Here is an 11,459-nt window from a genome sequence, read left to right on the forward strand (position 1 = left end):
TATACGTATGAGATATCTTATCAGAGGAGTCGCCTCGTCTTTTATGATGAGTTTAAAAGTTTCAGCCACGTGTAGAAGATTGGGGACACTCGATGATGAAATTGCTAAAGGAATAGTTCTTATTCTTTTTTACTGTATTGCGTAATCATTTGATCTAAAAAAGCGATGATACAATTAGGCGACGTGACGACGTGAAGCGCGGATAGGTCAGATTGTGTCGAAAGAGAATTCAATTTCATCAATCAAAAATGGCTGCCATCAGAGCTTAATTGTATGAATCCGTTTGTCTAGACAGATTTCCGAAAGGACGCGTTAATTGAAAACCATGGCACGCTATGTGAGAGATTTTTATTTTCCATCAATCAAATTGTCAATTACCGTCAGGGTCGGGTTCGACTGGCAAAAGGCGAAGTCGCAAATTCCCATGCCACGAACCCTCTGCCTGCAGTGTTAGAATTATTTACTCAACGATTGATGACCTGTTTCGATTTTCAAACGAAGATTTCTACACACATCCTCTGCCGCGCCTCTTCCTGCAGAACTGCGTGACTCTGCAAACAAGTGTTGCATGTAGCGTTGCCCGAAACTGGGAGGTATTTGACTTGGTTAAACAACAAATTTCATAAGAGCCGGTCATTCATGGTTCGCACGATCAGTTGTACTTTCCTTGGCTTCTCGGTCAGGCGACTGTCCTGTCGAAAACCGATCAAGAGTAACGTTGAAACGGGACTAGTGTTCAATCCGAAGGTGATTTACCAACGAGTGTCGATCGTTTTTCGAATCATGAAACTCCTGCTATTATTGAACTTTTTCATTTTCATAAAAACTTTCCTTTGCGACGACGTCCAAAATTGCGGTGGGTCCTTCTCCGGGTTTCAGTACGTCATCACCAGCCCAAAATATCCGAGCATCTACCCCAGCAGTCAGGACTGTGTCTACGTTTTGAAGGGTAGTCAGTTCGCCAAGTGCGAACAGGAATTTCACCTCCAGTTTCTCGACTTCCAGCTTGAGGCTTCTACAGGGTGCGTTAAGGATTACCTCAAAATCGGGAACGGAACTGTCTACTGTGGCAACAGTATCGGGACTCGGAAATTCCGGGGCCAGGACAACAGTCTGAAGATCATTTTCCATTCGGGAAACGGAACGAGGGCCAAAGGGTTCAGGATTTTGGTTACAGCCTTACCCTGTGGTGACTCTCAGCTAAGCCCACTGACCAAAGTATCGTCGACCACGAAGGCCGCAATCGTTGACAACAGCGCGAAGACTTCATACCCGGTATATCGCCCGGAGATCGAGTTCGACGAAGAAGACGAGGCTTCGAAGGATGTAGGGAGAGGAGACCAGCCCTCGCCACGCATTCACACAACCACGTATCCGACGAAAGCCTCTTCAACGCCATCCAACTTCCCCAACGGGGTGAAGAGACCGTCGGAACACCTTGAGCTTCCGGAGTTTGAGCAGCATGATTTCTGCGACAAAAACTGCGGCCATGTGCAAGAGGCAGAAGTCAGTTTCTCGAGTTCGAAACCCCCCAGTATCACGTCTTACCTCTACTTACCGCCAGCCAGCATCGCCAGGCCACTCAAGGTCACGGGAGCAAATACTTCGCCGAACCTTTCGTCGGAAACAATTCCCGGTGGAATAGCGATCAGGAATTTCGAGGAGACAACCACTCGACCCTCTCAATTGGCCGTCGAGACCACCGAACCTTCGAGGGATTTCCTTGTTCATCCTCAGAAAATTCCACTTCCGTTTACCAGGCTTGGAGTCAAGCCCGAAAAGCGGACTCAATCCTCGCTGAGTAGTCAGAGTCCATCCCAGACTTACGAAACGTTCAACAGATGGCTGACATACGGGGTTCCCGATTCACTGTCCCCCGTGAATCCCTCGGTTCCGACGACCAGCTTCGACCCCTTTCCAAACAACAACAACAAGAACAATAATGATCCAGGGATCAGCTACAATCCGAATCTAGGTACAAATTGCGGGGATGGTCGTAGTCCGAGTTTTGGAACGGGAAATGGAAACTTCGTTCCGCCAGGGTCGACCGGGTTCGGTAACAACCCGGGGGTCAACTGCATTCCGACGACTACGAATTGCGGAGGAAATTCTATGCCGAATTTCGGAACGGGGAACGGTAACTTCGTACCAACAGGATCCAACGGGTTTGGAAATATTCCCAGCTATTACCCGAGTAACGGCGGGAACGGAAGACCAAGTTTTTACCCTGTCACGCCTTATCCGGCCCCTTCTTACCCGGGGACAAACGTCCAACCCTATCACCCGTCAGGCACGAATTTCGGAAACGACAACGGATATCCGGACGCAGGAAATGAGTTTGACTTTAGCTTCGGAGTTAATAACAACAACAACGGTAATTATCCAAGCAAGACTCCTACGAACGGTTATTACTATCCGAATGGAAATGGGAACGGAAACGGCAACCCGTTTTACGGAACCGACGACACGACCTACTTCAACAACGGTTTGTCGGAGTGCTGCGGCTCGGTGTACTCATCGAGCAATTTCCTCCTGGCAAATCCCGGATTCCCGAGTTTGATATACTCCTCTAACAGTTACGAGTGTCAGTACACGATTCAGCGAGCATCGCAGAGCACTTGCCAGCTTCGGATGTACTTCAAGTTCTTCAACTTTGGCTCCGAAGACCAATTCTGCGCTTACGGATACGTTGAAGTCGACGGTCGCAGACTCTGCGGGTGCAAGACTGGCCTCAACGTCACTACCTCCTTCGACAACATCGCCACGAAAGTGATCACCGTCAAGTATCTTGGTTATCCGAAGGTCAAGTTCAACGGGTTCGTAATCGAAGTCACCCAGGAGTCCTGCTTGACCAATTACCTTAGAACGGGAAGCGGTTCCGCCGGTCAGGAATTTCTCCTTAACACGAACCAGCCACTCTTCGCAACAAATTACCAAAGGAACTACAAGCGGAGCGCGAGCCTCGACGGCGAAGCTGAACGATCCTCGGACCCTGAAAAGGATGTCGAAGAGTTACGGGAAAAACGTGACCTGGGTCACACCTTCGAGAGAACCAATTCCGCGGCCTTGACGACCAGCCAAAATCTGTTTTTCGGGTCTTGCCAAGTGTTCAAGTTCCTGAACTGGGTCAAGGCTGCGAAGCAGGTATACTTGAGGAGCGCACAGTGCTCGAGCGGATCTACCAACACCGGAACCTTGTCGACGATATCGGTAATACCGATTTTTCCGGATAACGTAAACTCCGCCATCGTCAATTTCCCATCCTCGGCGAACTGCGAGACGGTGAACGTCGTCGAGGGGATCGTATCCTCGTCGTATTACCCGAACAGCTACTCAAACAATCTCAATCAGTGTTACAGGTAAGCTTGATTGCTTACGCAATAGTTGTTGTTATCTTACTTCAATTGTTGGTCTGTCATTTTTCGATGTTCTCACGGTGTAGACTGATCGCAGGAAAAGATATCCTCAAAAGCCTCGTACATCTGCGCTTTTTTTTTAAATATGCGAACATTCACGAAACCCGGAACCACCCGTTGTTTCAGGTTCTTTAAGGCACCTGGCTACTGCCAGCTGGAATTAGCGATCCTGGATTTCGATCTGGAAAACAGCACGTTGTGCAGAAAGGACTACGTGACGTTCAGCGGTCAGAAAAAGCGATACTGTGGAACGTCGCTGACAGGAAGTCGAAGTAAGAGTATACAATGAATGTTGCATTGATGGTAACTCCTCTGAAAATTAAGTTTACCTTCCCTAGTAAACCGGAAATTAAACATTTTTCTTTATCGTTCCAGCGATCTTTGACTTGACGCAATCCAGCTTTGCAGACTTGTATTTTGTGACCGATTCTTCAGGGACTGGGAGAGGATTTCGGGCTGGGTTTACGCAAATATCCTGCTGAGATTGGACAAGCTTGGTTTGCCATTGAACCTACAATTAGTAACATAATTCACATTAACAGTATGTACGAGCCAATTATCCATGACGCAGTTTGTCGAATAAAATATTATCTAGAACAAAGTTCCATTTCATGTTTGTATTTTGCAATCGTACCCCCTACTGTATAAATTGCATAAGCCGCTCTGAAATTAATCCAATCAACAAATTATAGACTTCCAAGGATATCCGGTGTCGAAGTAGAATTTATGTTAAATTGCTGCATATACGTGTTGACTTTTATTTTCCAATTCATTCGGTATGTATATAAGATACAATACTTTCATTTCTCGTACATCTAGTCAGCACAGATTGAACATTTCATTTCGTCGTCGGAAATAAGTGGGACTAATTTATTGTAGAATACTCACTTCGTTCATCGACGGTTGATTTGATATAATTTTCTTTTGACTTTACGAGAAACTTTAAACGTTTCAGACCAATTTCAAAATCGTTGCAACGCTTTTTATACATACCTCGGTTACTTGAGTACATCATAAAATCGCAAAGAATGTGGAAAAGTAGATTCTATAGGTTTAATCGGTTTATTGACTAGCCGTGGGCGCAGCGTTCGAGATTACAACACGGAGTATCAGCGAGAGAGTGATTATTGAAAGTACAATGTGTGTTCGTATATACGGTAGTGTAAGCTGTAGGATGCGGGAAAATGCGTCGAGTCCTCATTATTTCTTGCGCCCGAGGAAGCGGATGTTGGTGAACACCGTTCCGGCGGGACGTCGCCGTTTGCAAAAATTCACGGTTCTGGACTTGTTCCCTTGACGTGCGTCGTGCAGCGCGACAAGAAGCTGAAAGACGTCCTCCCGAGTCGGAGTGCAGAGGTATCTTGAGCTGTCGTTTACGTAGTGAGACCTGAAACATAATCAGGATAGAGCGCAACCCAGAGTTGGATCGAGTGCTTCCAAGCAAAGTGCTCCACCTGGAATTCTGTCGCTTCCAAGGATATCGTCTGTAGTAACGCGAGCGCTTCCACGGCGTCGGAAGAGCCTCGAGTCCATCGGGCAAATCGTCCAACACTCCAGGACTTTCCCACTCAATGGCTGGCTCCTCGATCACAAAGACGGGGGGCTCCCAGCCACCCGGTTCCTGAAGGAGTTGCGTAAGGTATGCGGACAATTGATCGAGTTCATTGTCGTCCTCTCCATCGTTTGGCGAAATCCTGTCGTCTGCATGGGGATGAAACCGTACCAAGGATTAGGTAACCCCGGGTGAATAATTCTTATCGTGGATTTTGATCCCTCGAATGATCAGCTTCACAGTTACCACGTGAGTTAAGGGTGTGCTGTGTATTGTTCTCCCAATACAATTCATTCATGTAAGTAGTCAAGTGTGATAGTCGATTACAATCTCTGTTAGGTACAACATATTTCCGCTTGTATTATTCTCTGTGAGTGTCGGGAGGTGGAGGTATTGAGTTCGTTCAATAACCGATAGTTAGATCGAAAAGTGCGAGAGACCGTGATGTTTAATCGTGCGAAAAATGAGATGTCGCCATGTCGTACAGCGAGATGAGCGCTTGCTCGAGATCGAGGAGAAACAAGTGTCAAAGAAGGTTCTCTTCACTCTTGTGAATAAATTTACGCAATTATTGTCGCAGTTGGTCAATTTTTTCTTACATCTAATTTTTCGTCAATAGACTATAAAAGCGAGGCACACTTCAAGGGACGATTTTTTGTTACCGAATCGAAGCGTGCGGGGGCGGTTGAATGATTCAAACGTAATTGGAAGGGAGGATCGTACTGCGTTACGCCAAGTGAATTCCATTTTTGATTTCACTAGAGTTATTCCGGACGAAGGAGCCTCAGAAGTAGCAAAGGACCCGCTAATCCCGGATCGTAATTATCGAAGGTTAACGCGCGGACGCAATCTCCGTAAGTCATTTACCGGCTGTACTCGGGTACAAGTTAATCAATTCGTCGCGGAGAAACTCATTTATAATGTAAAAGCAAAAAAACGTTGAATCGTACGAATGAAAGTCTGCAGAGCATTAAATTAATCATATATGTAGAAAGTGTGGGGGTGCAATTTCATCAGGGTAGAAGCCGTCTGAGTGTACACTTTCGAGTATTGCAGTCTGATCGAAGTCTTGAGTAATTCACTTGATTGCTGCAACGTAGAATGGTAGCAATAACGCGATATTTACTTTAAGACGTGTTCAACCGAAGCTTTTGTGACTCACAATCAGACGGTTCTTCACTTCGTTGATACGGTATAAGGGACGATGATAATTATCGGAATTCGGTGAAACATTCTACCGATGAAAATAAATTACAGAAAAAGACAAAAATAAAACCGATGACGAGGTGCGACTCTCGTCAGCATTTTTGAAAAGACCATTTTTTCGTTGTGACTAAAATCCGGCCTTGTATATTTTCTTTCTGCAATCAAACGTTTCTTCCGTGCAACGGGTCGAAATGTTACAATGAAATGAAATGTTTTGGTAGCAGTAAAATGAAAAAAAAAATGCATGTATAAAGAAATGAGCTACACACTACTGGGATGCAGTGATTTTCTCATTTGGAAAAGACTGAGATTTGGCACAGACGAGATTAGGCGTTGTCGTCCTCGATTAGTGAGATAGATTATCCGCTACCGCGAACCGCGCAAAATTATCGCGCGAAAGCCAAGGACTAACGGGGAGAAGTTAGAGCTACTGTCATTCGTTGAATTTGCGAAAAAGGCAGTTGAGAGTGAAGGCGAAAGTTTCGGAGACGAGAAATTTCAGCCTAGGTACTTTCAGGTAATAACTGCTGCTAATTGCTGAAACACTCACGTGCATAATAATAACGAGCTGTGCATTCACGGTGGGATGAATCTGCCGGTAATGATCAATAAATGGTCAGCCAGCTTTGCAGTTTCACGATTCACAGGACTCCGAATGATTCGGGCATTACAAAAAAACAATAATACGGCCATTAAAGCTCACCCGCGTTTCCGCCCAGTTGGTTTTCCCTTAAATCGTTAAATATTGACAATTTATCGAAAGGTTCCTCGTCGCCCTGATATTGCATTCCATTTCCTCCGATTGCATCGTCGGTGAGAGGAACTGCGGCCAGTGCAGATTCGTATTTGTCGAGAGGGTCGGTTTCCGGTTTACGAAGCATATCGTTCAAGTTCATGTTCAGGTCGTTCAGGCGCAGAGGAATCCCGCTGCGGCTGTTCTTGAAATTCAAACTTTCAGTTCTCGAGGTCGAGGCATCGACCAAAGCCACAACGACGAGAAGGGGCCACATCTGGAACCTGAAACAAACGAGGATGCTAGTTACGCGTGGCGTTAATTTGTCGCGATTTATGAGAAACGGGATACGGCGTAATTAATTGCATCGCAAGGTCACTCCTCCGACCCCGAAGCGTCTAAATGGCATAGTGGAGGGATCGTAATGAGGACAGAGGAAGAAGGATGGAGGAACAAGAGAGAATGAGAGCTTTTCTCGCATGAGCTGCACCTCGCTGATAGCTTTCATCGCATCGCGTGACAGACACGCCGTTGAGTGCTTTCGAGGCGGGGGATATTTTCCGTTCAAGATGTGAGTAGGTATCAAGTTACATTCTCGGTTCGAGAATTTTCTTATGGAATCCTTGACCCGTGTCAAAAGGATTCTCAAGGGATCCGCACAGATTCCATGCAAATTCATTCACTGTATATAAGGTACATATAAAAAAGAGGAATCTCATTTTGCAAACGGTAAGTCGGCTTACATATGCGCATAGAGATATCCAAGAAACATCAGGGTGAAGCAACTGAATTTATTACTTTTTTTTTTTTATTTGTTATTATTTTTCATCAATCGCTCCGGGGAATATTGCTGAATAATGCTGTATAACCAACAGAACTCTGATCTCTGTTCAACATGAGTGTAGATATGTTTAAACTTGTGTAACCCTTTAACGGCCAAGCCAGTTTTCCCCGTTGAACAAAGTCATTTTTCTCAACGGCTTCAAATTTTTCTCAATCAGAATGTTTAAAAAATTGTACTTTTGAAAAACGGTGTTTTTCAATTTTCATGCCTTAATAAACAGTTTTTATTCAATGATAACTTTCTTTAGAATGCGTTACTATGTTTCAAATTATTTCAGGATTTTTAAATTGCAATTGAAGCGGATATTTTACAAAAAATAGCCGTTTCGTCATTGTGGCAAATATGTTACAATGGCAGTCGAAGGGATAATTACACTTTATCAGAGAAGAATCAACTTGACCTATGACATAAAAAAAAGTTGACAACATCCGGAGTTCCACGCAATAGTGCGATGAAAAGGTGCGGATGATTAATAACATAGACGTGAAAGTGCGATACTTTTGCTCATTCGTGTCTCTACGTTTTTGAATTAAAAATGGTTCGTTCAACTCCTGGATTCACGCAGTTATTCCCGAAGGACTCATTGTCAGCACGCAATTAAACACCAGAGTGTAATTGGTGGCATTGAATTGTCATTCGTTGAATCTCGTAAAAGATGACGTATTGGAGTAATCAAATTGTAAAATAACGTGCAATCAGTTCTGAGTTGTGCCTGCAGTCGGTTTTGAAAAGGATAGTGATTGATTGAATCGACGACATTCTGTAAAAGGCTGTCAAGTTTGATGAATGCAGCCGGATATTAAATCCACTACATCTTTTGCGTTACGAACCTTATCATAAAATCAATTTTCCCGTAATTCATTAGTAATTCGTTTAATACGTCAGGTGCGTCGATTTGCGAGAAATAAATTAATTTTCTGCAAAAAAAAAGAAAAATATGTTGTATCTACAGCGACGGGAAAAGTAGAGGAAACGTTTTTAATTTCATTTTCCGGACGAGAAATTGATCCACGGGAATCGTTAAGAAATGGATTTCAAGACAATTGCTATTTAAGTCGGATAAGCAAAGTGGGAGAGGCACGGAGGTAGTTAGAAAATGATCACTTAAAATTCGTCGACTGGCAGCTGGCCGATAACTGCTTCTGATGGCGAGTACGTGAGATAAATTCCCCTCTCTTCGCTGTCAGACCTGCGTTAAGCCGTGACAATTTGATCGTTTAACGAAATTGAAAAATTTCCCCCCCCCCCGGTTCGTGAACAATTTTCATAGGTATGAATTTTTCTACCTCAATAGTGAAAATACGTGACGCTAAATTAGCGCTTGCCACGATTAATTCAGCTTCATAATAAAACAACACGGGGTGAATAATAAAATGTAGATTGGTTATTGATACTATATCAATGATTAATTAATTGTTCAAAGGATACGCAGATCGAACAAATACGCAAACGGACGAAGAGGAAAAACAACAGCGTAGCCGCTGTGTCCACAGATTCACTTGTTGCATGCTGCTCAAACCAACTCTCGACGGTTTCTGCTCTCGGTTTGGTAACATCGTCTTTTCCGCCTGCACAGCAAAGGCTGTTCAGGGATCGGATGAACGGTTATTCACAGTAGGCTTACCTCGATAATTACAGCTGTGCAGAGATGCGATTTGTCGTCAAAGACAATCAGAGATCCGATGGACACTAATTGGCACACAATCACTGTCGCTCACTGATTTTGGAAGCTCGATTTTTCTCCCGTCATAGAATTTTGTACCCGATGGTAGAATTTTAACCGAAGAATCTGTCCACTGGAAATAAAATTGGGACAATTTTTGGTTTGTTGAAATTTTTTGGCTTTTACAATATCAAAAAATGAGAAACATATTATGACAGAATTGGAAGGAAATAAACAGACGTGGAAAAATTTTTATGCCGGCGAAGAGAAAAGAAGGAAGAAAAGACAAAGCGTTTGCGTGCAAGGAGTTAAGGTTTGGATCCGTCTAGCTTATCTTACATTGCTCAGTTTCAAACTGAGATTCGCAGTAATAAATCCTAAACCCGCCAACACTCTTGCGATGCGTTCGAGTTCTGGCGTGGAAGAGGCGTCGCGACGCTTTATATAGGCGTCGGCGGTTGGTTGCCGGGAGGGAGAGGAGCCCTGTGTTCGGAGGAACATCGTAGCCACCCACCCATCAGACTGTCCGTGAATTTTTTCCTCCTCTCCTTACAGTTTTCCTTCTTCTTCCCTTTTCTCACTTCGATTATATTTCCCTTTTATCCTCCGTTTTTCAAGCCTCGTTCAATCGCCTCTTTCTCACCTCCGGATGGATTATCGAGCAGAAATTAACGCGAGATTAAAAAATTTCAGATCAATTGTCGATTTCGTTTTAAAGTTCCTGCTTGCACGATAGGTTCACCGTTAAAACTTCCTACCCAATACTTTCCCAGGCTGTGGGCGTATCACGCTAATTGGAATGCGCTCTGCAAATTGAATGACGTTAATTAATTCCATCAAACGGCTTATTTATTTTATTTTTATTTTTTTGCCAAGCGCACAGTTGCAATTGGATGTGTCAACTTCACTCGAACGAGCATTGATGAAATAGGTGATTACTGAAAATGAATCAAATACGAGTCACCGACACATCTCCGTGTTTAATTTTCAAATATTTTTCAATCTATTGACGAAATAATTAATCGTTCGGAGGGATGACAAATTGCCTCTTGCAGTCTTATATTATCTACAAAATTGATCTTTGCCTACAAGTCGTGTATCATATAAGAGGATCGAATGAATTGGAACCCACTTTCGGTTTTCGAACTTTTCTATCTGCGTCAATTTCTCAAAGTTATAAGATATCTTTATTTCCCGTGTACCGTTCACTTCGGAAGCCTTTCCGGGTTTCTACGTTTTTTTTTTTTTTAGTCAGGGACGATTTACGACTCGTGAAGTAAAATGTGACATCGCGAACGAGCTGGATGGCAATTTTTCAATTTCTACCATCCGTGCAATGTATATCCGCATATAATATATACTTTTAGGAAAAATGCGGATATGCGGTCGCTGCCTTTGCTTAATGTCTTGTATTGCAGAGATATCTGATTCATAAAGAAAAAAAAATATATATTTTCTATTGGTAACACTTTCTTGTAGTAACGCGCGCAAGAATTGATAATGAAAATTTGCGAGCAAGTTGAAACGTTACTTTACGTAACGTAAACAAGAATAATACATATAATTAAAGTATCGAGTTTTCGAAAAATTTCGAACGAGTATGATGGATTTTGATATTTTTCAAACTTCACGCGTTACCTCTTGAGTTTCTTGATGCATGCATTACCGTTTGCTTCCTGTCGAGATGATTCTTCGCCCCCGCTTTTCTTCTCAATGTTTCGCTCTCGCGGCCCCATTTATTCTTCCTTGCGGATATTTCGCGTACGTTTTTTCACCTCTTTGCAAGCTCTCTGCACAGTTGCTCGATATTTCTCACTCGAAAGTTTTGAAACTTGTCTCTATACTTCGAGAGCGAGTGAGAGTCTGCGAAAGTGATGGAAAGCTTATATATATATCTGTACATAAATATATGTGAGCTTGAATTTATATTCACAATTCGAAACCATATGTAGACCACAGAAATTCATGAAACTTTTTAGGGAGTTTTCACTTGAACAACATTAGAGGAGAGTTTTTTCGAAGACGGAGAGCATCCTCGTACAAAT

The 11,459-nt window shown here is 43.4% G+C and overlaps 2 protein-coding genes across 2 annotated transcripts; one reads left to right on the top strand and one right to left on the bottom strand.

Moving 5' to 3' along the window:
- Positions 1 to 639: 639 nt before the first annotated feature.
- LOC124297798 (uncharacterized) lies at positions 640 to 4,008 on the top strand. The gene is made up of 4 exons (XM_046749113.1): positions 640 to 747; positions 880 to 3,359; positions 3,543 to 3,688; positions 3,792 to 4,008. Exons 1-4 carry the CDS (start codon positions 640 to 642, stop codon positions 3,896 to 3,898), a joined length of 2,841 nt encoding a protein of 946 aa, XP_046605069.1. The 3' UTR covers positions 3,899 to 4,008.
- Positions 4,009 to 4,464: 456 nt separating this feature from the next.
- Positions 4,465 to 9,915, bottom strand: LOC124297225 (uncharacterized). The gene is made up of 5 exons (XM_046748015.1): positions 9,754 to 9,915; positions 9,376 to 9,547; positions 6,878 to 7,191; positions 4,871 to 5,117; positions 4,465 to 4,803 (listed from the first exon to the last, which is right to left on the bottom strand). The coding sequence occupies exons 3-5, from the start codon at positions 7,182 to 7,184 to the stop codon at positions 4,617 to 4,619; spliced, it is 741 nt and encodes a 246-aa protein (XP_046603971.1). The 5' UTR covers positions 7,185 to 7,191; positions 9,376 to 9,547; positions 9,754 to 9,915; the 3' UTR covers positions 4,465 to 4,616.
- Positions 9,916 to 11,459: the final 1,544 nt, after the last annotated feature.

Source organism: Neodiprion virginianus, chromosome 2 (assembly GCF_021901495.1).
Source record: "Neodiprion virginianus isolate iyNeoVirg1 chromosome 2, iyNeoVirg1.1, whole genome shotgun sequence".
NCBI classification, from domain to species: domain Eukaryota; kingdom Metazoa; phylum Arthropoda; class Insecta; order Hymenoptera; family Diprionidae; genus Neodiprion; species Neodiprion virginianus.